The following is a 27,423-nucleotide window of genomic DNA, read 5'->3' on the forward strand; positions in this document are numbered from 1 at the left end:
TAATTTATGTTCAGTACTCATTCCTCCTCTCATTACAGTAACCCGGTACCCGGGTGGGTTGAGGCCTCACAAACCAACAGACTATAAAATATCCCGTTACTGAGCTCAGTCCCTGGTTCCGGTTAATTACTAATTGTTGTAATAATGTTCATGTACAGATCAGACTGCAGCTCCGCAGCAAAGGTTTCAGCAGTGAGATCTGTGGCGAGGCAGAGCGGCTAATTCACACCCACACACACCTACACACACCCACACACACACACACCCACACACACACACACCGACACACACATCGTGAATCGTCGGTCGGGTCATTTGAAGGAAGTGTCCATGTGTGTCCTCTGGAGGAGAGGAGTGATTCTCTTTCACAGATCATTAGCCCTCTTCGTTACTGTGTGTGTGTGTGTGTGTGCGTGCGCGTGTCCAGCAGCAGCCAATCAGAGCGAATCATCAGCTCCACTCCAGCTGCAGTTCGCCGTCCAGCGGTTTTCTCCCCCCCCCCCCCTCGTCGGCTTGGCCTCCCGCTGATGGACGGACACAATCGGAGCCGGCGCCCGGCGTTCCGCCCCGTGTAGAGAAAGTGATTTCATTTCTCGCGTCTCGTTGCTGCTATCCTCTGTGGAGGGAAAGCGGCGGCGGCGGCGCGGCGGCGGCGTGGCGCGGCGGCCTCCTCCTCCTACCCGGGAAGATAATTGAATGAATTTACATGTAATGGCCTGAAAGTGGAATAATTGGTTGTGGAGTGAGAGCGCGCCGGCCGTCCCTGGACGGATCATTTGTAGGCCCGCTAGTCGTGCAGAGTAACCCTTTCACTGCCGCCCCGGAGCAGAGGAGTGGATCGCACTGCTCCCAACACGTTTCATCAGCGTCCCTGCCGAGCGACGAACCGATCCGTCCACGTTTTAACAAAACACCGCCTCTTCCATGTGTTAGCATAGCATCTTTCCTTTGCGATCTGCCCACACGGGAGCTGAGGAGATGCTGGACGGAAGACTGACGGATCCACCTGAGAGAGGAATCAAACACACCGCGGTCCGGCCGGAGGGCTCATACTTTATATTTGATCAATCGATTCACGCTAATTCCTCACGGTACGGTCCATACGTCCACGTTCTAAATATAACGCTGCTCCACGCATTCTATTGTGTTCTCGCTCTATTCTGAGCGCGTGCTGAACGATGGCCGCCGACACACCGAGGCGTTAGACTCCCGGTCGCCAGCCGGGTCGGGAGATTCTCCTTCGGATGTTTTATCTCACAGCTGATGGTTGTTCTGTCAACAGAGCGATCAATACCACGGAAATAATCCTGTATTCCTCTGTTCCTCTCCTTTACAGAGGGACTTGATCCAAAATGTTGTGTTAAAGTTGATAACAATAAAACTCTGCGGCGTTTACCAGCTGGTTAAAGTGACATAAATAAACCGTGACGAGGCGCTTTAATGCTTTCCTGCTGGATTTATGTAATAACTGTTTATTGCCGCTGAGACGGAGTCGGCTTATGTGATAAGCAGGGCCGGTTTGTGTTTTATTATTACTCCAAACAAGCAGGCGGCCGCTTGAGTCAGCTGATGAATGGACCCAGAAATAGAGATGCTGGAATTCTCCTCCGCTGCAGCGGTCTGACGGACGGCGGCCCCCGATTCCTCGCCGTTACCTCCGGATACATCGGGAAAACCGTCGTAAACTCCGCTGAATAATGGATACGATGGTAAAGCTCTGGTCCCGGTGGAGCCGTTCGGCGGTTGCGGCTGTTGTGGAGCGTTTTGTTATTAATAGATCCTTAATTATGAGTGGCAACCTCATTGATTCACTTCCCTTCCTGTGGGAGCGATCGACGAGGCATTATCACTTATCACACACAATCATGCGGACTGGCGTTCTCACACACACACACACACACACACACACACACACACACACACACACACACACACACACACACACACTACGCCAGTGTCAAATGAGTCTGCAGCATAATTAGCCTAGTTTAACAGTGTTAATAGGTTCCTTGGGGTCTTTTACATGCTGATAGGAAAATAGGAAGACTTGTCAGTGACTGCGAGGAGGAGGAGGAGGAGGAGGAGGAGGAGGAGGAGGAGGAGGAGGAGGAGGAGGAGGAGGAGGAGGAGGAGGAGGAGGAGGAGGAGGAGGAGGAGGAGGAGGAGGAGGGGGGTGTGTGTGCGCAGAAATCTGTGTGTACGTGATTATGTTTCCGTTAGCGTGTGAATGTGTCGGTCCTCACCTCCGCCTGATGTTCGAGATTGGATTTTCTAGCCCGGCTTCATCTGTAACTTCAGGTTTTTTTCATTTTTCCGCCGATGCCGACCGTCCTTTGATGTGAACGGCGTCTTCTTCGATATGCAGAATTCATGATCCGCTGCAGATGAAGAAGAGGAGGAGGAGGGGGGAGATGACGAGACCGAGGGCGTCAGACTCTTGGTCCCAGCAGGGGAGCAGAATCCTCCGAGAGAGAGCCGCCACACACACACACACACACACACACACACACACAGACACACACGTGCACAAATCAAAGCATTCACCAGTGTTATTACAAATATCAATCTGCATTTCAATGCGAGCGATTGGACAACTGGCAGCAGCCTCTTCGGAGCAGGCCTGAAGGGTTCAGGAGGTGAGCTCACGGCGCAAAATGCAGCGTTAAAGGGCGACCTGATTGGTCCGCCGAGTTCGAAGGTCACACTGGTTTTCTGTGTGTGTAAATGTGGCTGTGACGACCTGGACCTGAAGGGTTAACGGAGCAGCGCGCCCTCCGCCCTCCGCCTCGGCCCCCGCCGCGCCTCATCTCCGCCTCGCCGCTCGCCGCCCGGCGGGAGCGGCCGACGGCAGCCCGGCTCTGATTGCTGCGGCGCCGCGGATCACAGCGAGGACGCCGCGCTCTGCTCAGCTGCTCGCTCGCGCACAGACGCACCGTCCTGATTGTAATTTCCGCCGTGCTTTTTCTGCGGCGTGAGCACGAGGCGGCATATGGAGTTTCAGAAGAGGTGAGACGGTTTTCTGAGGTTTCGGAGCAGATCCTGCTAACGTGAAACACTAGTTCATGTTTTTATTACGTCTCGACTTGATTACTGTAAAAGATAGTCTGTTGGAGTCTCCAGTTGGTTCAGAACAGCGAACTGGAACAGAAGAAGGAGCAGAACTCCCGTCCAGCGCTCCCTTCAGTCGCCAGGACGCCGTTTGCTACTAAAAAGACAATTTTGGCGAGCAATAATCACAAAAAACTTCCTGATTAGGCTTCTGAATATTTAATTTTAGGCTCTAAATCCAAATATTTGCTGAAAATCACTTCTTCCTCTCCATTCACAGTGAGTCACAGCTCCACCTAAAGGCCCGGCAGGTGTACTGCATCGCTTTGAATCCTTTGGTTTTGCTCTAGAAACAAATTAATCCTTGAATAAAGAGTCGATACCCTTCAGCCACTGTGCTGTCTTCTAGATTTGAAATCCAGAACTCTGCTCTCTCCCCCGGCGGCATCGGGTCGGGTTATTTGATTGCGAGAGACGCAGCGGTGGTGAAATGTCGCCGTCGGAGGGGAGCGTGGCCGCAGCAGGCTGGGAGGGAAACGCCGCGTTTGCGTGTCTTTGTTGTGGCGATGAACGTTAATGCGTCTGAAGGTTCGACTGGGATGAACTCGCCGCCGCCGCCCGTCGCTCAGTCTGCTCCCGGCGCCGCTCTGCTCTGCTCTTCCTCCTCGCCGCTGAAACCTCGTGATCGCGTTTGACACTGCCGGGTAGTATTTCATATGAGTTGGAAAAATGAGGGGTTCACAAAAGATCACATGATTCACATGAAAAACAAGCATTTAACACTGTTTTTATTAAAAAATACACACACTATTCTGACTAAAGTGGAGAAAGTATTTTAATTTGAAAGACAGTGACAAATGATCCCAATATGGGAGAAGCACAAATTAAAGCTGATCTATTATTTTTGTGTGATTTGAATGTCATTTTTTGCATTTCTTCGTCCTTTTAAAGCACTTTGAGTTCCCTTGGTGCTATAAATATAAACTTGCCTTTTGCAGAGCTTCTGCATATAAATATTTGACTCCTTAGAAGAAAAATATGTAGCATTTATGTGCGTGTTTAAAAGGAAACCGTGTCAAACATGTCCCCGTGTGAGGTTTTCCCTTCTTCCGTGCTTTCTGTAAACGCCGGAGCGGCTGGGAGACGTTGACTCCAGGCCTCTGCTGAAGTCACACCATCTGTTCTGGGGCTCCTCGCGTCCCTTATCGCTGAAAACACTTCTTTATGGCGGCGCGAGCGGCACGGCAACATAAATAACGGGCTCTCGCAGCTCCGAGGAGGTAATCCGTCCTCTTATCGGAGCCGGCTCGGGGAGTGCCGCGCCGACTGATGGATGCTCGGGGAGCTTATTGGCGAGGACAGCTTGCATGCCGGCGTCAACGCCGCCGCTGATCCCTGGATAATGGAGTTGGACACTCACTGTTAGATACCACAATACACAAACACACACACACACACACACACACACACAGACGTGTACAGTGGAGTCACACAGGATGCTGAAGCAGCGTTTCAGCAGCAGAACCTTCAATCCTCATCCCCATTCTTTCAGTGCTGCAGCCTCGCTGAGCCCAGTTTCATCTTCAGTTATGATAATAAGTTTTCATTTGAACTTTAAAGTTTTTCTGTGTTATGGTGCAGAGTACACCTTGTGAAAGTGTTTCGCTTCCCAAAAAATAAACAAGAATTTCCACCCAAAATGATGACAATTTCACAATAAAGCCAATTTTAATGAAACTTTCTGAAGTAAAATCCTGTGAAATGCCAAAAAAAAAAAAAAAAAAAAAAAATTTACTTATTTTTTCGGAACACACCCTGACTGAGGCTCGTTAGACAGCAGGCCGGAACGTGTGTTCAGTTTGAGTTTGTGTGACTTCGATGCCAGGCGCTGAGTTAAAGTAGCCCAGGTATTTGTGTGTGCGCTTCAGGAACGCCAGCCTCGCTAAATGACATTTGTGTACGTCTGATCAGGCGGTTTGTCAGTGTGTCTGAGCTCATGTGGGGTGAATCCCTCCTGCAGCACTAATGTCTTTAACCACAGGTTGGGACGAGCCTAAAGCAATCAGATCCTCATAGTCATTGCGCCTCGCCGCCCGGGGAGGAGCTCATTAGAGGAGCTCAGAAACAGCGGAGTCAGGAGCCGTCGCTCTCTCCTCCATGGTGACAAAACGCTTCTGTCATTCTTAAAGTAGCTTCTTCACATTATTCATCCATCTTCTACACCGCTGGAGCCAATCCCAGGTTACTGCAGGTGAAGGCAGAACACACCTGGACAGGTCACCAGTCCATCACAGGACACACACACACACACACACACACACACAGAGTCACATTCTCACCTCAGATTTTCGATTCGGCCTCACCTGCATGTTTCTGGCTGGTCCTCTAGAATGAGCTGAGTCAGCAGCATTTTCTCCCGCAGGTCGTTGCTGCTTCTTGTTTGGTGAGGAGAACCCGATTTTGTTCATTTGCTTCCATCTCTGCAGCCACCTTTCCTTCTACATCCTGTCCGTCTGTTTCCACTGCAGCTCAGCTTCACCAACACTGACTGGAAAACCAGGACTCCACTCTGCTGCGTTGTGGACCGAGTTCAACATCCAGTCAGACTTTTAGAGAGAAGTCCAACAATCATTCACACTGCAGAGGAATGAGGAGCTAAACAAAGCCTGTTTCACATTGAGACAGAGAAACGGCCTCAGTCCTTTAGCAGACTGTATCTGCAGGAAGTTCTGCCTCTTTGTTCACGGCGGAGTGGAGGATGTTCGTTGTGTTTGTGTGTGTGCAGCGGAGGAGGATTCCTCTGTCACAATTCTCTGCTTTATCTCCGCTGGATGCAAATCAGCAGCAAACGTCACCTGAAGCCAGCGTCCATCCTTCCTGTTTCCTCCTGTTTCCATCCCTCTCGCCGTCCAGGCTGCTCTTGCTTCATGACCCTGGAAGCAGAACAGCCTTTATTTTGAAATGCTCTTTCTGCATTTATTTTCCCACTGGCGTCCTGCTGCTGCTCTCATCTCATCCTGTCTGATCGTCTCTGCTCCATTTGTGACAGCAATAATCTCAGCGACTGTATTCGGACGCTCAAAATGAAGGAATTACAAAAACTGCAGTCAGACGCTGGCAGCCCCGTCGCTTCCCATCATTTTCCCTCATCTGTCTGAGCCGTGCATGTTCCAGCCGGCGGTGAACGTGGTCGTTGGAATACTGTACCTCCACGCAGTCCGTCTGGGACGGACGTGAGCGCTCAGTAAGCATTAGAAGTTCATCTCTTGCCGCATCCTGCAGACATTGCTGCAGCTCGGCGCCTTCCTGGGACCGACGCTCGCCGAAGCGTGCAGCGGCTGGCGAGCAGATCGTAAAATAAACACCTCTCAGATAAAGCGTTGGACACATTCCCATTCAGCGTATTTGCTCTCCAGGAGAATAAAGACTGCTTCCTGACCTGTGGGTGTGTGTGTGTGTGAGTGTGTGTGTTTCTGCTGCCAGTGTGGCCGGGCCTGGGCTTGTCCGTGTCTAAATATAGCGGCCGTCGTATGGAACCTCTCCCGGGCTGTGGTTACTCCTCCTGGGCAGCGCTCCACCGAGTCTGTGGTGAGATGTGAACAGGGCCGATCGGGCCGGCCTTCCTGGACCGGCTAAATTCAGCACATCCAGGAGGAAGCTGAACAGAGGCGCTACATCTGGACACATCTGCATTTTCTTTTTATGGAAAGAACAGTTGGAGCACGTTCAGCCTGTTCTGGGTGTTTTCCTTCACCTGCTCGGCTGCTCGGGAACAGAAACACTCAGACATGAAGAGGAAGTTCTTGAGCCGAGGAAAATGAAAAATCTATCAAGGAGAAAACACAACATGAGCTGTTTAATGGGCTCGTAATGAGGCACAAAGCTGAAACACACATCTATCAAACACAGGGCGCAGTTTTTCCATCTATCTGAGCTTCCAGCAGCTGAGGAGCAGCAGATGTTTCTCCTCCGTATCTCCACTCCGTCTGCATCCCTGCATTCATTCAGTGCTTCACGTTCTAAAAGGAAACCTCAGAAGAATCGCCGCGCTTGAGGAGATGTAGCTGCAGGGAAACAGAGCAGCTTGTTAAAACAAACGATTCTGTGCAATATTAAAAAAACATGTTATGCGTTCCTATAATCTGCACTAGAACATGTAAATGTGGATATGTGATAAATGTGCTCATAAAAATCTCTGCCACACAAAGACATCCAGACACACACGGGAGAGTTTGATCTGCTGTAGGGTTTTTGTTTTTTTTTTTTTTACAATTGGGCATTTTATAGCATTTCATTTATTTAATTTCTATAAATCACAGCGTGAACGGACCACACTGAGTTTACCCATTCATCCATCAACCATTCCATCCATTTTCTACTGCTTATCCGGAGCCGGGTCGCGGGAGCAGCAGTCTCAGCAGAGATGCCCAGACTTCCTCGTCCCCAGACTCTTCCTCCAGCTCCTCTGGGAGGATCCCAAGGCGTTCCCAGGCCAGCCGAGAGACATAGTCTCTCCAGCGTGTCCTGGGTCTTCCCCGGGGTCTCCTCTCGGTGGGACATGCCCAGAACACCTCCCCAGGGAGGCGTCCAGGAGGCATCCTAAAGAGGTGCCCGAGCCTCCTCAGCTGCTCCTCTCGATGTGGAGGAGTAGCGGCTCTACTCCGAGCTCCACCCTGGTGACTGAGCTCCTCACCCTATCTCTCAGGGAGCGCCCAGCCACCCTACGGAGGAAGCTCGTTTCAGCCGCTTGTATCCGGATCTTGTCCTTTCGGTCATGACCCAAAGCTCATGACCGTAGATGAGGGTCATGCTCCTTCTTCACCACAACAGACTGATACAACGACCGCATCACTGCAGCCGCTGCACCGATCCGCCTGTCAATCTCACCTCCATCCGTCCCCCACTGTGAACAAGACCCCAAGATACTTAAACTCCTCCACTTGGGCCAGAGTCTCTCCACCAACCTGGAGGGGGCAAGCCACCTTGTTCCGGTCGAGGACCATGGCCTCGGATTTGGAGGTGCTGATCCTCATCCCTGTTGCTTCACACTTGGCTGCGAACCACCCCAGTGCATGATGGTCCAGGTTCGATGGAGCCAACAGGACAACCTCATCTGCAAAAAGTAGAGATGAAATCCTGTGGCTACCAAACCGGACCCCCTCCGGCCCCTGGCTGCACCTAGAAATTCTGTCCATAAAGATTCTGAACAGAACCGGTGACAAAGGGCAGCCCTGCCAGAGTCCAACATGCACCGGGAACAGGTCCAACTTAGTGCCAGCAATGCGAACCAGACTCCTACTCCGGTCATACAGAGACCGGACGGCCCTTAACAAGGGGCCCCGGACCCCGTATTCCCAGAGCACCCCCCACAAGGAACCAGAAGAGACGCGGTCCAACGCCTTCTTCAAATCCACAAAACACATGTGAACTGGTTGGGCGAATTCCCATGAACCCTTGAGCCCCCTATGGAGGGTCTACAGCTGGTCCAGTGTTCCACGACCAGGACGAAAACCGCATTGTTCCTCCTGAATCCTAAATTATTTGACATCTATTTTAATAACAGGTTTTAATCGGTTGTATCGATTATTTGTTTCAGCCCACTGATGTGCTTACCCACCTCCAGTCATCTTCACACAGTCTGACCTCTCAGCAGCTCCACTGTATTAAAACCTCTACTGACATTCAGGAGTTCACACTGTGATACTGATCTGTTATTTTCTCCCTTCACTAACACCCCTCTGCATCTCTGCCAGAAATGACTGTTTTGTTACCTCCAGTCTTCACCACGTGGTTACTCGCCCTCCTCTCTCGATTCTTTTTCTCTTATCTCTCCTACATTAGAGGTTTCTGTGTCTTCCTGCAGCCGTGCACACGCTGCCGTTCCTGCACACGGAATCCGGCCTCAGTGACACTGTCAGTGTGACGCGCTGTAAATTTCCCCGGTGTAACATTATTTTTCTATTATATTTGCTAGGACACAACAGCACACACACACTCACAGAAACATGCCATGAGCGAAGGCCCGCCCCTCACTGCTGCAAACAGATTAGAGGAAACACACCACTTCATGTGCTTCTGCTCTTTATTTACCGGTTCCCCGGGTCTCCGGTTCTCCGGACCAGACCGCTGCATTGCGCCGTCCCACCTTTGGACTTGCGCAGAGCCGTTTTCCGGTCGAGCTGTCTCCTTCCATGAGTGCCGCGCCGTTCGCCGGCATAATTGCGCTCATTAGAGGAGCGTCGGCCGGACTTTACATAATGAGCCGCGATGCGCCGGACACAAAGACACGGGCGCAGAGCGCCCGGCCCGCTCGCCACTTACAGTAATGACAATACAGACAGTTTGATGATGCCAATTACACACGAGCCTTTGTTCCGCCGTCATCAGGCGACTCTCGCTCTGACCCCATGCTGCGAACTCCCTGAGAGACGCTTGATTTTATGTTCAGCTGCCTTTTATTCTGCTACCTTTATGCCCAGCTCCGTGTGTGTGTGTGTGTGTGTGTGTGTGTGTGTGTGTGTGTGTGTGTGAGCTGCTGTGAAGCTTGTCGACATGATGGCATTAAATGAGTGCGTTTCAGCTGCTCCCTTCCAGGCAGCCGCGGCCGGTCACGTGATCCGACACTTTGATTTGACACCATTTTCCCTTTTCGCTTCCCGACTCGACCTGAGCTGCTCTGGAGGTTTCAGACGATTCGCTCCAGGAGCCGCAGCAGCGCCGCCGTGTTTACTGAACAGATTGTTAGCTGAAGTGTTCTTCTCCACACACACACACACACACACACACACACACACTCAGACTGTTTACACGGGAGAAAGTCACGTGATTCATGTGTAAATCCAGTGATTTATTAGCTGCTGAGGCTCCGGCAGCTCGTCCACATGGAGGCCGGTTCCCTCCTGAAGCAGGAAGCGGCGCCGCCTCCACGCCGCCGCCGGCCACGGCGGCTGGGTGGGAGCGCTCTGCGAGGTGGGCTGGTGGCTTGAGCGGCCCTCAGCCGAGGCGAGAGCGCCGTCGTATTTCAGGAACAGCGAGCAGCGGGCGTGAGATCATAAATAGAGTTTTTATTGCTGAGCCGCTACGCCGGGCGAGCCCGAGTCCTCTCGGCGAGATCGCGGCGGTGATTGATGCTCCCGGTGTGCCGAGGGAGGAGGGCGCGAGCGTGGCGGTGCATCAGACAGCGGGAAGGGTGGACAGCGCCCCCCCGCCACCGCCACCCCGGGGTTACCCCCCTGACAATCTCCTGTCCCGCGTCGGGCTTCACATCTCAGTCCTGTCAGGAGCTCAGAGCCTCCAGAGACTCGTTCAGAATGAACCTGCAAACACATGAGAAAGCTGGATTTAAACAGTTTAAATTTTACTTAATTCTAAATGTTCCTGCCGAAGTGTTCAAAATGCAGATGGTGTTACAGGTAAAAAATAAAAAAGTACCACCCTGCCTGAACTCTTGCCGGTTACTGTGCTGCATACATATGCAGCGGAGCGCTAAGGTTAGCTGTATACGCTTAAAAGACAAAAATCACTTCAGGCATGCAGAGTGAGCCGTGAAACTTTAGTCTGATCATTTACAAGCTGATCTCTGTAACAGCTCTACTCATGCTGCCATTTACGATCTGCACGAAACCAAACGGAGCCAAATTAAATGTGTGACCGAAGGTGGAGATCATTTCTCTTTTTCCAGTCTGGACGTTGGACCTGAGTGAAGAACAGAATTCATCATTAAGCAGGTTTTACTGGTGATTTAAGAATCAATGTAAGTTGGAACGGACAGGCGATGAGTGTGTGTGTGTGTGTGTGTGTGTGTGTGTGTGTGTGTGTGTGTGTGTGTGTGTGTGTGTGTGTGTGTGTGATGTGTTCGCCTCCCTCGCCACCTGCTGCAGGTCCTTCCAGACTCCAGAGTCTCGTCAGATCCAGCTGAGATGTAAATAACAGGGAGTTGGAACCGCTCTACTTCCTTTATCTATGGTGGTGTTTGCCTAGGTGACGTCGGTGTTCAGTGGGGATGATGGGTACGGCTCACATCTGAACCCATACGGCACCGATTCCCGGTACCTGGGAATCGGTGCCGGTACTCAGCTGTACCTCGTTTTGGAACTTCTGTGTGTTTCTGTGGTAATTTGTTGCTGTTTGCAGACGATGAGTCACTGATGGATGCTAGCAAGCTAACAGGCGTGAGCGTGCTAATCGATGCCACCGTGCTAATCGACGCTAGCATGCTAACGATGCATGCTAGCGTCGAATACAGGAGCTGTAGCCGTAGATCTGAGCTGCTCACTCCTCAGCCTTGAGAAAAATCTCGTTCTTAACCAGAAGCTTGCTGAGATTAGAAGCTTTCTTGCTGCAGTGAGCACAATCTGCATCATATTTTGAAAAGTTGAGTCATTTTTTTGGAACGCTTTCTTGTCTCACTTGCTTTGTTGACATGCTAGCTACTGATATCATTCCACTCCTGTACGTGCAATGCTTGTGCATGGAAAATGCCCAACTCTTCCACTCCCTCCCAGTCAAAATGATGCGTTCAGGTACTGAAACGAACCGTTTGACTTTACGTGAATCGGTACTCGGTAGTACCAATGGAATTCGGTCGGTTCCTATAAAAGTACTGAATTCAGGACCCATTCTTAGTGCTCGGTCAATTCAGTGTTTCATGTTTTAATATCGGTAAACAAGACGATCCTGCCACTCATTACAGTTTAATTGCTGCAGTTTTCATGTAAATAAAGGACGTCGGCTGGTACATGATGTTATGTTGGGTCCTTATCGTGGATGTAGTCTTTTCAAGCGGGCTAATTTGAGCCAGCGAGCTAAGTGGTTTGGCAGGAGGAGTGACAGAAGGTTGCGAGGACTGCAGAGGGTTTTTAATATAACTTTTAGTGCCAAAGAGCAGCATTGCTCAAAGCTTTTGAGAAAACATCAGAAAGAGCCTCTTGAGTGCTCCCAGATTGGCAATGTGAATAGCAGCTTTCAGTGTGTGTGTGTGTGTGTGTGTGTGTGTGTGTGTGCGGTGCATTAAGGTACGTAGGCGTCTCAGCCTATCTTTACTTTCGTCTGTGTGTATGTGTGTGTTTGGGTGTGTACGTGCGTCTAAGCGGTTTGTGTTTTTACGTAAATAACTGGAGGCGAAGGCAGAACGCCAGCAGCAGAAATGCACAGCTGTGTGTATTTCAGGGACTATTTTTATTTATTTTTTTTCTCTTTTTTTCCCCCCCTCAGTGCTGATGTCTAAATCCTTCTCAGAGTTACTGTAGACCCGCCGTTTCATTTATTTATGAGGATAGTAGCTGCATGTGAAAGCAGCTCAGTGTGTTCCTGGGAGAGCTGCTTCCTCTGACCAGTGTTTTCCCTGGAAATCCTCTCATTTCTCCCACAGGTCTTCCACCGTTCTCCTGTGTTCCGTGTGGCCGTTCTGTGAAGGAGACTATTGATTTGAATTATTGCACTTTGCTGCAGAATAAATCGGGAATCTGAATTGCTTCCTTGCTGCTCCTCGGTGTTTCCAGCAGTCGCTGCTCGCTGTGTCCAGAACCCTGCTGCTCTGATAGGAACCCTGCTGTCGGCAGACGTCCTCTGAGTCAGAGGAGCTGTTTTCCCGTTTGTCTGGCTGATTGAGATCCTCCACCGAGGCAGCGCCGGCGAGGAGTCGAGAGGACAGCAGGGCCTTGCTGCTCCTGCAGCTCTCTGTCTCCCCCAAGTGGAGGCCTCCCTGCACCCCGGCGCCGCCGCCGCCTGCTCTGCGGCCTGCTTGCCCTTTGATTTGACCTCTGGATGTCTTCTCTTCATCCACACCAGGTGTCAGGGTGTTGGGGGAGAGCCGGACACAGCCGGGGTCACGCTCCACACCGGCCTTGATGGCGATCTGAGAGTCTGGAGTCTCTGAGCCTCAGTGTCGAGCCGCTGTTCAATGCCTTTCTTCTTCTTCTTCTGTCCTCAGCTATGAAACGTCCGTTCAGCCCGTCGCCTCTTCCAGTCGCCGATCCGGACCGGAGGCACCCGGGCCTCCCGATGGACGACGGCGAGTCCTGCTGCGACGCCCAGGACGAGGGCGGGGCGCCGGGGGAGCGGTCGGCGGGCGGCGCCGCGCTCTCCGCCCTCCACCGGCCCAAACGGGAGAGGAAGCAGCGGAGCTACACGCTGTGCGACGTCTGCAACATCCAGCTGAACTCCGCCGCTCAGGCCCAGATCCACTACAACGGGAAGTCCCACCAGAAGAGGCTGAAGCAGCTCAGCAGCGGCAAGACGCCCGGCGGCGGCACAGGTAGGCCCCCGGCGCCGCCTCGCCGAGCGCTTCCGTGTTTACACTGGCAGAATGAGATAAAAATGCAGAACATGGGATGAAAATGTTTTTGTGCCACAATGGAGTCACGCGGATCAGCAGGATCCCACGCAGCGCGCACAGGACAGCGGCGCCGGCCGCCATGCGCAAATCCTCAATGGAAGTTACACAAATTGGATTCTGTTTGCTGAAATGTGTTCAGACAGAGCCTTGGGCCGAGCACACACACACACACACACCCCGGTGAAGCAGAGGGGAGCCGGCGAGCGAGGAGCTAATTAAGCGCCGGTTGTGTTTGATGGTTTGTGTTTCGGACTGCAGCCGGACGCGTCGCCGTTCCAGACGCGTTCCGCGTTTAGCGCCCGGCTTCGGGGGAAATCAGCTCCTCGCTCGGAGCTGGACTCCTTCGCTCTGTCTTCTGGCGAGTTCTTCAGCCGGGCCCAACGACACAAAGCAATTAAAACACACAAAGCGATGCCGGGCGGCAGCGGCTCGGTCGCACCAGCGGTGTGTGCGCTTCGGCCGATGAGTGAACTTCACGGAAAACCCATCGGCGCATCAAGAATTCCAACATTTTGATAGCTAAGGCAGTGGAATAGACAGAAACTCAGGAAACGGAGGAATGTGTGTTTTGATTTTATCACGTTTGCCTCTCTGACAGTCAGGGGTTTTCAGATTATTTCTGTCACACATAATGACTGAGATTTCTTCCTGCCAGGAGGAATGACTAATCGGGAGGCCGGCTCTCTGCACATCCACGCAAGAGTCCTTCAACAAAACCGATTGCTCACACGCTTCACGGCGCAAAAACTATCACCGCAGCCGTGTTTCAGAGGTAACATAATGTCCTCCCGGAGCCGGTTAGTCATTTCTCTTGGTGCTTACCGCACAGGGTTACGCAAGAGCGTCATGAAGTGTGTTAAAGTGTGCGCTGAATGGCGGTGATTGAATGATCGGCCTTGGCTTCGCTCTCACAAGGATGAGGCGTCGCGGATTCTCAGCAGGTGTTGGGGTTAGGCTCTATTTACTCTCTTCATTAAGTTTCTCATTGCCTCCGGATCCTGCCAGCCGTTCACGATAACGTCTCTGAATTGTTGTATAATGGCGGAGCTGGAGAGGGGAGTCGGGAAGATCGTCCTCCCGTAAAAATAAACCTAGTTTCTGTTATCAACAGTGGAAACTTCCTGCTTTCTGTAAAGGAAATCTCCTCATCCTCGAGTCTGGTTTTGTTCAGGGATTCCATGTTTGTTTGGGCCTGGGAAGATATGAATACTTAAAAAAAAAGTGTTTTATTTATGAGGACGGTTCGCAGCGTGTGAGTCTGCGCTTCGTTATAATCACTTCTCAGGATTTCTCTTGACTCAGCAAAGCCGTGGATGGGATTCTGCTCCTCCATCGCACTGTTTCTGACTGTTTGAATCCAGTTTTCCCCTCAAAGCTGCTTTTTAATTCACCTCTGCTTTGTTTTTGTTTTTTTCATTCTGCAGGCGTCAGTTCGGAGATAAGCACTCTGCAGTCGCTCCAAACCAGTTAATTCTTTCATTCCTGCAGCAGTCACCTTGAAAACCAGATGTAATCTTTGCTCTTTATGTGTGACTTAAATCAAAGATATTTGGGAGCGTTTGCCTTTGCTGTTTCTTGTTTTTTTTTTTTTTTTTTAAGCATTAAAATGCAGCACATCGGCAGGCGTGCAGCAAACTTGTGAAATGTTACAGTACGGGTGTTGTGGAGTCTAAACTCTGTGTTTTGGTGCACTGCTGCAGGTGATGCAGGCTGCATATAGAAAAGTTTGCGTGTGTGTCTGTGTATGTGTGTGTGTGTGTGTGTGTGTGTGTGGGTGGTGCAGGGCATGCTGAGCTGTTGTGTTGTGCAGATTCTCCCTGACATGCAGTCACAATCACGCAGCCTTATCTCTGCTCACCTTCTGCTGACTCCCCCAGGCAGCCCGCCCTGCTGTGTCCTCATCTCCACCACCGCTGCTCTGCTGCGTCTGTGTCAACGCGCGCGCGCGTGTGTGTGTGTGTGTGTATGTGCGCATCCCGCTTGTCTGGTTCAGATATTTTTAGAATTTTTCTTCTTTTTTTTTTTTTTTAAGCGGTACGACTCCGGCCCTGGAAACATGCGCCATGCTCCACTGCCTTTGTGTGCATGTCGGCCCACATGCGCCTCGTGGCTCCGGCGCATGCTATAGATGTTTACGCTTTGATAGATTCTGCAAACGGAAGAGGAATCAGCTGATTTGAACCCTTTCCATGCATTCCTCCCGCGCTCTCTCTCTCTCTCTCCCTCTGCCTGCAGCTGGACCTGTGGACTGGCCAGGAATCCAGATTTCACCACTGAAATCTGTACAAATAGTTATTTACTGTAAATCATACTATAATCACAATAGTGAAGACGTTCAGCTGAGACGGTGCCGCCTTAGTAAAGGACTGCAGGTCAGATATCGGCGATATGACGCCGCCCACAGCGCACGTTAGCCTGTCAAACGTGTTTGAAATGATAAAACAATATTGAATTCTTTCAAATTAGAACATTCTGGTCACAACACTTCAGACAGATGGGCTGTGTTCCAGACTTTATTGATGTTTTCTACAGTAAATCTCGCCGCCGCCGCCGCCACCGCCGCAGTACGGCTGCATTCTCGTTCCTGTTGGAGATAATGTGAGTGAAGGCGCTCGAGTGATCAGTCGAGCCATTAAACGTTTGACAGTTTTTCACAGGAAGAGAAAAATGAGGGGCCGCCGTGTGGAAATACTCCAAAAACAATTATTACACGGCGCAGATCGCGAAGTGTATGTTTAGCTTATCCACAGACAGGAGGAGAAAAGGAGGGAGACGTATTCTTACATTTTAAAGTTGAAGAAAAGTTCATTTTTCACTTGTCACAGTTCTTTTACGGCTGCTAATGTCGGCTATATTTCATTCTGTCCGCAGAGGAAAAACAACCAAATTGCTGGTAATAGTTCAATGACACAGCGGAGGTTTGCAGCCCGAGTGAAGAACTCCTGCAGTGTAGATGTTTTTACAGATATGAGGATATTATTGTGCTTTTGACAGATGTGTTGAACATCTGCCACGAAAGCATTACAAAGGAAATTCTGACCAATTTGTTAATTTTGCTTCGAACTAGTCGTTTAGACCCAAACCAATGAGTTGGGTTCACAGCTGAAGTTAAGGTAGAGATGAGCGCCGGTGTCGCTGCTTTGATACGGCTCGCAGTCTCTGATCAGAAAACATCTGATTGTCTCCGACCCACATCCTCTCACAGGACTATAATTAGCACAGGCTGCCTGATAGACGTTCAGGGACGATTTGGGCAGAAAAGCATGAGGAGACCAAACACCACAGACTGACGGCTTCACTGGTTTTCCTCGTAAACGTTGCCTTCAGGCTCGTCGGCACCGACCTCAGACCATGATGCACCTGTGCACGGGTTCTGTCCGTGCCACATTCTGAGTTCACTCCGTTTCCAGTGGATCTGCAGCTGAAGCAGGACAGACTGTTGGTCTGGATGCAGCCTGAAAACCATTGTTTTGGTGCGGCGCTGGAGCCCCTGTCATTGTGATTCGGTCTGTATTTACCGCTGGCGGTTTGCAGCGTCTGTGCACACACACACACACACACACACACACACACACACACACACACACACACACACACACACCCTCTCATTGCACGACGTTAAGTCGGCAGATTTTTAAGCCGGGATCAAAGACGCGGCGGTGACCGGCCGTCTTTTGTCTCAGATGTGCAGTCACCTTCCGGCGGCGGTCGGCTGAGCGGCGGAGGGGCCTGCAGGGCCGGGCTGCTGCTCAGAGGCTGCAGGCGGCGCTCGGGTTGCCTTGGAGACGAAAAGCCCCGCAGAAGGGCAGACGACGGGCCGGCCATGGATCTGATGAGCAGCGCTCTCAGATTTCAGCCACGGACAATCTGTTGCTTCCCGCTGACTGTAAAAAGTTGTTGAACTGTGTTTTATTTGTCCTAACTGGGACGGCTCAGCCCTGACACGAGTCTGACTCTAATCCCGACTCCGGCTCCCCTCGCTCCCGCTAATGCTTTAACTTGCGTGACGCTCATGAAATTGTAGTTTCTTTAAATATCTGCGCTCCGCTCCAGCGCCGCCCGACCCGGCGGTCCTCCAGCGGCGCTGCTCTCCGCGGATATGCAACGAGACGTTCACTGACCCCCCCGGTGTGCAGGAAAACACCCCGTCCTCGGAGGGACCCGAGCCTTAATCCCTCATAATTAGCACCAGTATTAATTTTGGCCAAGGGCATGAGCCAAAGTGTGAGGAAAGTCAGTCAGAACTTACTCCTCTCCCCAGCTGAGACGCTTCACACACACACACACACACACACACACACACACACACACACACACACATAAATCAGCCTCCGTCTCCGGGCGGTTGATCGAATACTGATGGACGGGTGGAAGGGAGGAGATTGGTCCCGGGTGGAGCGGCCTGGCCTGATATAACCCAGCGATGTCTGCAGATCCATAAATCTGACAGTGTGGGCTTGTTTATGTTTCTCCTCCTCCTTCTTCTTCTTCTTCTTCTTTTTTTAAGCTCGTCCAGTGAGCATCTGCTCTTTAAGGTGGAGCTCGGAGGACGGTGTGAATGATGTTTTGCCTCCTGTCCTTGTGTCGGTCCGTCATGTGACCCTCCTCTTCCTCTTCCTCTTCCTCTTCCTCTTCCCGGCTCGTCTCCGTGTGACTTCTTCTCCCCGCCTCCGTTGTAATAAAGCGTGACGAATTGGATTAAAAGCGAGGATTTTCCGCGTGGCTGCGTTTGCACATCTGCATGTATTTTTATGCTTCCTCTGGATTTTCGAGCTCCTGCCCCCCCAGCGGGGTGAAACGGCGCCTCTCTCTCTGGCGTGTGCGTCCTTCGTGTGCTGCTCTGATCCCTGAAGTGGCCGATCATGCTCTGTAACACCAGGAAATGCTGACAGGAGAGAGAAATTCGTCCATCCAGTGTGCGTCTGTGGATTCACCCTCCGTCGGCAGGAGTCACAGCGGCGTCTGGACCTCATTCATTTGGGAAACAAAGATCGTTTTCACCCTGATATTTGATCGGTCGGCCCTCCTGCAGCATCCTGGTGATATTCCAGCTCTCGCCTCCATCATCCTCCAGCGAGGACGAGGCTCTAAAGACGGGATGGATTTCATTTCCATACTGGATTATCTTAATTCTTTAAATATAGAGGAGAACCCAGATGTTTCAGATGCTGGGAGGTTATATCGGAGGCTGCGCTGACCTATTTTTACATTTTCTAAATAAAGACGGAGAATTTCAGCCGGCGAAGACGCTGCTGTCTTCCTCTGCTGCTGGCAGCCGTGCAAATCTCCTGAAATGCTTTGTGGCTGTGGAGTCCTACACTTTGTTCCCTCTGAACGCCCCCGCCCGCCCCGGTTCCTCCACTCTGCCCCCCGGGTGTAGACGGCAGCTCAGACTCTGAGAAAAGGTCGGCGGGCCGCCGGGCGGGGGCCGGCGGAGCAGGAAAACACGAGGTGTAATGCTTACAGGGCCAGACGGGGGGGGCGGGTGGGGGGGCACATCCCTCAGAGACCATTCAGCCGCTGTTTGCCTACGCTGTGCTGACAGAGCGACTGTCTGTGGGAAAGGCTGAGGGAATCTCACCGTCGCCTCTTTCCTGGCCTCTGACCAAGAGAAGCATCTGGAGGCCAACAGCAGGGGGAGCCGTAGAGTCTCTGAGAGCTTCGCTTCCTTGACTAACATTCTCCATGGTGTTCCACGTTCCTCGGCACGGGCAGAGAGGAGAACGGCACCTAATGATGAAAACGCGATCGGTGCCGACGACGGCAAAGTTCAGAGTTGAAAGAGACGAGAAAATACAGCGTTGGATTTAACAGAAATGACCCAAAAATTGTCATAATTTCTAACATTATTTTCTTTTAAAAGAATTGTATCAAATAAAAAAAAAACAACTAACCATTCGGTTCAAATAAGCCATACTTTATTTACTTTTCTTTTTAGAAGAAAAACTCATAAAAATCAAACAAATTAACTGACTTTTAAAACAAATCTCTCATAAAATAAACTGTGAAGAAAATCTCTTCAGTAAACGGTTAAAGGCTTGTCGCAATATCTGCAGATCGTTTTGGTCTTTTCATTTTCTGACCTCAGAAAGCCAAAATGCTTTATCAAGGAAGGGGGTGCGTGCACGTGTGTGTGCGAGCGTGTGTGTGTGTTAGCGCCCTCCGCCCCCGCCGCTCTCCTCCCAGTTTACATGTGTTTACAGCAGCTTGTCGACTCCGGTTTCCTGTGCGGCGCAGCGTGGGTCTCTGGAGGGCCGACACGCCGTCACACTGTCTTCACCCTGCGATTCCACTCATCCAATGCGATCGGAGGGCTCTCTGGAGGTTGGAACAAAAAAAAAAAAACAAAAACCCATGATCACATCCCATAAGAAGGAACCCCGGCCGAGGTGCTGGTGGACGTGGACTGTGGGAAGCGTCCATCATGTGTCCATTAGCGCTCGGCTCTTTGTCTTGGTCTCCTTCTCAAACGCTGCCTTGCTAATGCCTCCATCAGCTCCGTCAGCTCCATCACTGCGCCGCTCTCGCCTCCATCCTGCCTCAGAAACAGCCGCTAATACAATACGTGGCTGTGCGGTAATTTGGCTCTTCCAGAGGGCCGTAATGACGAGGATCAGAGGATGGAGGTGGAGGTGAGACTCCTCTCTGCCCAGAAAGAAAGCCTTTCATGAGGAGAGACGGCCAAATTACCGAAGAGAGAGCCAGTCCTCTGATGTTCACAGCCGGGACTGGAAAAGCCTTTTTAACCACGACAGAGAACACACACACACCGACGCTAATAACAATAACCGCCACTAATTCTTCACAGGACTCAGAAATCAGCGAAAAATTAGACGGATGAAGGTTACTCTCACAGTCAGAGCTGCTGTAGAGCGCCTCAGTGATTTATATTCTGCTTTGTTCCACTTAAAAAAAAGTCACAGGTGAGATTTTTGTAACATCAAAAAAAAAAAAAAAAAAAAGATGAGGTAATTTCACAGCTATTGAAAATCAACGAGTCGGTGCTAAACTCCCAGTCACAGGTGAGATGTTCGTATTGCAGAAAATCAGAATAATCAACAGTAAAATGTTTACGACTCCAGTTCCTGAGATGTGAAGAACCTGTAGAAAAAAACTAGAAGAAAAATCAAAGTAAATGTCACAAGCTGCGAGAAAAGTGGTTTTTACAACAGTATACGCTCACCTGCCACTTTATTAGGTACACCTTGCCAGTACCGGGTTGGATCCCCGTTCAGAACTGCCTTAATCCTTCGTGGTATAGATTCAACAAGGTACTGAAGCATTCCTCAGAGAGTTTGGTTCATGTTGACATGATGCGAGTCTCCCGTTCCACCACATCCCAGAGGAGCCCTATCGGATAGAGATCCGGTGACTGTGGAGGTCATTTGAGTCCAGTGAACTCATTGTCATGATCAGGAAACCAGTCTGAGATGCTCTGAGCTTCATGACATGGCGCTCTATCCTGCTGGAAGCAGCCATCAGAAGATGGTCCACTGTGGTCATAAAGGGATGGACATGGTCAGCACCAATACTCAGGCAGGCTGAGGCGTTTCAGCGATGCTCAGTTGGTGCTAAGGGGCCCAAAGAGTGCCAGGATAATCTCCCCCTCAATATTACACATCCACCAGCAGCCTGAACCGTCGATACAAGGCAGGATGGACCCATGGCGCCAAATTCTGACCCTACCATCCAAATGTCTCAGCAGAAATCCAGACTCATCAGACCAGGCAACGTAAATCCGATCTTCTGTTGTCCAATTTCGGTGAGCCCGTGCGGATTGTAGCCTCAGTTTCCTGTTCTTGGCTGACAGGAGTGGCGCCCGGTGCAGTCCTCTGCTGCCCGTCTGCCTCAAGGTTCCTCGTGTTGTGCGTTCAGAGATGCTCTTCTGCAGACCTTGGTCAGCCGTTTCTGAAATACTCAGACCAGCCGGTCTGGCACCAACAACCACGCCACGTTCAAAGTCACTTAAATCCCCTTCCTTCCCCGTTCTGATGCTGGGTTTGAACTGCAGCAGATTCTCTTGACCATGTCTACGTTGCAGTGAGTTGCTGCCATGTGATTGGCTGATTTGAAATTTGCGTTAATGAGCAGTTGGACAGGTGTGCCAGTAAAGTGGCCGGTGAGTGTGTGTCACAGTGATACCATGAAATACATCCAAATCACATCATGTATGCAGTGGATATTGATGAAGATGAAGATGATCTTAAAGCATGGCAAACTAGAGGACTCTTTTTTTAACTTGAGTTTTGTTGGTGTGTATTGAAAAATCATGGACAGTAAAGTAACGGTACGTAAAATGGCTGCATCGGGGACAGTTCCAGGAAGAAACTCTGTTGATCCACAAGCAGAAATTCTGTATTATGTCTCAATAAAAGTGTAACTGGAGGTTTTAAAGAGCCAAATGGCCTCAGCTCTGAGAAAGCTGGACTGTTTGTGTGTTCCTGGTGACGCGTCGGAGCCTTGACCTTGTTTGTTTTGCTCCTGCTCGCCGGTCCCACCTGCAGAGCCTCATCTATGGAAGTTCACGTATGCAAATAAACTCAGGTCTATAAGAGAGACGACACACACACACACACACACACGCGCGGTGCCATTTAGAACGCGATGGAAGCGACTCACGGCTGATTTTCATTGTTATTCATGTATTAATTTATTCGCTCGTGGCAGACGTGGAACAGGGCTGTAATATGCAGATGTGGGTTTGTTTCTCGATGGGAATTTTCCGGTCCGATGCCTCGAGCTGCCACTAATAATAAAGACAGGCAGAGGGAGGTGGAGGCGGGGGGTGGAGGAGGAGGGGGGGTTCGCGAGGGAAGGTTGGACTTGTCAAGACGCCTCCAGTCATACAGCAGTCCTGAAACAAATGCTCCAATTCCCTTTATACACACACACACACACACACACACACACACACACAGGCGTGTGAGTGTGTGTGGGTGTGTGTGCGGTGACCAGGTGTGATCCGGCTGTGAATGATGGCGTCCTTGACACGGAGGTGAGCGTGTAGAGTCGTCCTCTCCGTGTTGCCTGACATGACGGAGGCGTCTTTAAGCAGACGGGCTGCGCTTCGTTACACAGCGACCAGATCGCCCACGATGGAGGAAACGCTGTTTCAACCCGGCGCCACCAGGCGGCTGCAGCTCCGCAGAGCCATCCTGATCCGACCACGAGGCCTGAGAGGAGACAACCAGCAACTCTCTCTCTCTCTCTCTGGCCGTCCTCAATGGCAGAATTTTATTCCTCCGCTCATCAAAGAAAGAAAGATAATGCGGCACATTTCTGTGAAAGCCTTGAGATGCCGTCTGGGTGAAGGAGTCGGGGAAGGAAACCGACTCTGTCACTGCTCAGGACGTAAATAGCCAAAGAAACAGCCTGTGGGCAGCTGGCTGGGAGACATGCTGCTGCTTTTATTAATCTGTTTATTCATCATGTGACGTGTTGCTGGGGTCCTGAGGGGGGGTCACCGGCGAGCCGCAGGAGTAACGGTGTCCAGGACGAGATTCGAACAGGCAGCCAAGGATTCGCTCTGTTTTCCACGAGGCCTGAGAGACGTTAACCCCGTCCTGCCGGCGCCGCGGAATCAGGGACGCTCTGGAAGGCCTGGTTCACCGTTACACCCTGCAGATCTGAATTTAACTTTCATCGACAGTGTTCAGAAAATCCCGGCTAATTCACCACTTCTCGGTTAAAAGCAAAACGCTGTACGTGACATTTACCGTGTGAAACACCACGTTTGGGTTTTATCTGAAGAATAAATGTTTTGGTTTTTTTTTTTTGCGAGCGAAGCGGAGTAATGATAGGCCGGGAAGCGATAAGCCGCATTGTCACGTCTGATAATCAAGTAAGAGCGTTTTCAGAGCAACAAGCTGCAATTATTCCTCCGGCAGCAGCTGAAATCAGAGCGAAGCAAACAGAACTAAACGAGTTAATATGTCAGAGGAAGACAATCTGCATCAGACTGGCAAACGTGTTTTTATTTCATCACTCACTTTGTCATTTTCTTGACACGTTATTTTCTTGTTTTGTGAAATAAAGTCTGCTGCGGCTCTGTTTGAGGGCCTGGAGTTCGTCTCTCCACAGCACCGACTCTTCCGGCGTGTCAGAATTAAAGATTTAACCTCCCGGCTTCTGTCCGTCTGACGTCTTGCTTCACGCCGCCGCACGCCGCCGTGCAGCTGGAGCCCACAGGCATGCGCCCCGGCCGCCGTCCAGGCCCCGTCAGATCGGCCCCGGCCCCGCCAGAGGCCGATCTGAGGCGTGTAATTAGCTTTTAATCAGGACCCTCAGTCAGGCGAGCGCCGCAGATTAGCCCGCTGCTGGAAATAAGCATTCAGGCCTGAAAGCCTCTGACCCATCGCATCCAATCATACACACACAATGGCGGCGAGCGGCGAGCGGCCCTCCCTGCGGTCCTCGCTCTTCCTCTTTACCCTCCTCCTCCTCCTCCTCCTCTCTTCCCTGAATTAGCTTCATGTTTTCCAGGGAAGTCGATTCAGCCGCTCATTGTTTTTTAAAGAAAACGCTCAGCATCCTTCAGCAGTACACCTACACAAGGCCGAGCAACACACACACACACACACACACACACACACACACACACACACACACACACACACACACACACACACACACACACACACACACACACACACGGTCGACCTTAATGGCTCCTCCTGCACTGGAGGGTCTATTTGGATAATCCAATACGGAGAATTTAGAGTGAGTGTCTTTATTAGCGGAGCTGCCGGGGTTGGAGAGCGTAACGTTTCTTCTAATCCCCGCTCCCCCCCTCTCTCTCTCCCTCTCTCTCTCTCTCTCGCCGCCGTTTACGCCGGTAATGAAGTGCAGTGAGATGAAAGCCTTTTTAATGGGATTTAGCTAAACTGGGACACAAACCAGAAAGTCATGGAGAGGGGAGGAACACACCTCCTCATCACCGCCGCCGCCGCCGCTGTTTCTGCTCCGGCTGACAGGCCGCCATCGCGTTACGGGGAACGAGCGCGTCGCTCCTCCACTTCCTGCTTCGCCAGACTCCCGCCGCTCTTCGTCTCCACCCCCGCTGATTCGCCCCCTCTGACGGTTTACGGTGAACGGCCCTGCGGGTCGCGTGGCTCCGCTCCCATCAGCCGAACGCCGCTGGGCGACGCCGTGCGTGACGGAGAGCAGGTTTCAGAGCAGGCGGCGTTCGTGTATCCAACATGGAGGCTTTATCCCGCCGCCGGCGTGTGTCAGGAGCCATCCTCTGATGGAAGTTTAGACATGAAGCTCCGACTAGATTCAAAATAAAAGCCCATGAGGATATTTGAAGAAATCCCCGTCACACTCGGGCGTTCACCCGCCGCCTGCTGAGGTTTCCCGCTCTCCGCCACTCTTCCTCCTCTCTGTGAGTTTTATGGAGCGATTATGTGACATTAGCGTCACATCAGACATCCTGGAAACGACAGAGGCAGCAGATTTCCCTCCGATGGAGTTTTTTTTGTTTTTCCTACTGCAGAACAATCGGCTAGCCTTCAGCCGCCAGGCTCGCCATCACATCTGCATTTGACATTTGCCTTTCTGCTTATTCACCTGTTTAATTTAACGCTTAAACGGTTTGTTAATTTCACCAAGCAGCTCTCAAAAACTCCGTTTCTGGATGCAGACTTCTTGTATTTCTCATGTTTAAGCTAAAAAATGAAAATCCTACATCCGTACAGGAAGTCGGGCGGACCGACCGGCGTTGAACGGCCGAGCCGCTCACATGCGGTGTGTGTGACGGACGGCGAGCGCGGCGCTCCGCTGCCAGACAGCGATCCTGCCGCCGCCGCCGCCGCCGTGATGAGTTTGGCTCATGACCTCTCCGGGGCCGCGCTGCCATATTGGCCCCCTGCTTATTGTTCTGTCAACAGCATCTGCTGGGCCCGATAACAGGATTAGAGCAGCCCCCTATAGGCTGCAGCGGCGCCGGATTAGCCAGCAGTGCCCGTCTTTTCATACATGTGAGTGTGTGAGTGTGTGTGTGTGCAGATGTAATTTTGAAAGTCGATCCCTTCTGTCCTGTCAAAGAGCTGAAACCTCATACAAAGAGGCTGGGAATACACTTTCACCCCTCCTGTCATCCGGTCTGATTGCGGCTTCCCCCCCGGTGGTTTGGTTCGGCGAACGTCTCTGTTTTTCCCACATGACCGACGGCGGCGTCACGAAGCGGCTCCAAACAGGAAGCACCGGTCCGTTTCCCAGCATGCCTTGATTTCACTGAATCTAGCCATTTATTCATCAAAAAGCAGATCTTTCGATAACAAGAGGAGGTTGATTTGGGGTAGATCCTCCGTTAAAACCCCCATGTTAATGAAAAACCTGTATTTTAAGCCGTGGTTAGTTTCAGCGGAGGTGCCAGTCTCTGGTTTTGGCTCAGAGGCACAGGAAGGCCATAATCCCCGGACACACGGAGGGGAATCTCACAGGAGCGCGGCGACCATTTCCCCAGACTCCCGCATTTCCCCCCGGAGTACAGGCTTCCCGGCTGCCCCTGCCCCTCCCCCGGTGTGTTTCCCTGGGAGAATACGCCTACCTGCCAGAGCGGTCACGCTCCTGTGGCATTCCTGCCAGGCGCTGCTCGGCTCATCCGCTCGGTTCCGCCTGGCCGGGGAATCGGGATTAAAAGTGGAGGGAAGGGTCTGGACGGCTCGCCGGACCGGCTTCACCGTCCGGTTTCCCTGCTCTGAACCAACGCGGTCCATAAAACTGTGAAACCGGCTGGAGGGGTGAATAAGCTGGGTGTCAGTCATCTCCTCTTCTCCCCGGGTTTCCGGTCTCCTTCTGGCTCTGCACTGAGCGCTGGAATCAGGAACTGGACTTCCAGCTGCTTCTGCTAAGCTGCAAAGAGACCCGAGTCCAGAACCTGCCCGGGTCCCGGACCAGGCTGGACTGATGCAGGGTTTTCTCTCCCAATTTCAACAATCTTTTTTTTTTGTAATTGTGATTAATCACAGAATTAGGGTTAATGTTAGAAATGGGCTCAAAGACAAACAGTAGAGAAAAATATTTTTTACTGAGACTTCATAGTTTTTTCCTCCCTGTTCAGTCCAGGGGAGCTATGAGGATTAGATTCTTCATTTGAAGCTTGAAAATGTTCCAAACATCCTCCTGAGGCGTCGATGTTCTGGACTGTTCAACACTAATAGAGAAACTGGGACTGACCTTCTCTTGAGCAACTCGGCTTAAAATGTTGGATGGTTCAACTTCCACATTAGTGTTTTCTAGGGGTGTGAAAATCTCACGAGATTAAATCATGGCGAGATTTCTCGTTGAAATGGAAGCCTGTCTCGCCGGCGCAGCACAGAATCCGATCTAATCCAGTTTTTAAGTCTGTCTCCCAGCGTCCTGCAGCAGCTCCTGATGTTTCTCGGTTTAATCAAGCTTCATCTTCTTGTGTTGTCTGTTGACAGAGTGTGGAGCTCCGTGTCTTCTTCTCCAGTGTATTTCTGTCTGAGTTACAGAGCTACAACGACACAGCGCCACCTAAAGGCGCTGTATGAACTACATCGTTAAAATGTCCTGTGGATGCAGACACACTGAACCCCGGAGTTATTCATATTCCAATAAAAATTAAGCTCAAAGTTACTTTTATTCAAACAAAAAGTTTTTTTTTATTTTATTTACCAGATATGATCCTGGCATTTTCCACAAGTTAATAAGACGGTGTACAAGAAGCAGCATTGTGGGGGAATAAATACTCTGATTTTATTTACATTTGAACAAAACATGTCCAAATTTATTCACGCCCTTATCAGTAATTAAAATAAAAGTCTATTACAGCATTTAAACTCTCCATATAATTACTGAGCAGTTTTTTTTGCATGTCTCACTTTCAGCAATGAACTCCAACTCTTTTGTTTTAAACATGTCCTCCATTTAGTCCTCATAGCCTGTCCCTCTAAAGAGACACCTGTCTCCAGGGGACACTACCACTTGGATTTTAGGATGTCTCCTCATTAGACCTGTAAATATTTAGTTAACAATTTGGTTTAGGTCTAAGTATTGTGAACATACCATGGACC

General features: G+C 51.0%; 1 protein-coding gene across 2 annotated transcripts in view; it reads left to right on the forward strand.

The window, feature by feature from the left end:
* znf385c (zinc finger protein 385C) overlaps window positions 1-27,423 on the forward strand; it is a 90,759-nt gene that overhangs the window by 14,531 nt on the left and 48,805 nt on the right. Inside the window, exon 2 of one of the 2 annotated variants that reach the window (XM_030090331.1) lies at window positions 12,980-13,303. In XM_030090331.1, coding sequence (XP_029946191.1) covers window positions 12,980-13,303 — 324 coding nt within the window. Of the gene's footprint in view, window positions 1-12,979; window positions 13,304-14,136; window positions 14,157-27,423 lie in introns of those variants that run through there. The other variant, XM_030090332.1, reaches the window with a different exon arrangement.

Source organism: Salarias fasciatus, chromosome 4 (genome assembly GCF_902148845.1).
Source record: "Salarias fasciatus chromosome 4, fSalaFa1.1, whole genome shotgun sequence".
NCBI lineage: Eukaryota > Metazoa > Chordata > Actinopteri > Blenniiformes > Blenniidae > Salarias > Salarias fasciatus.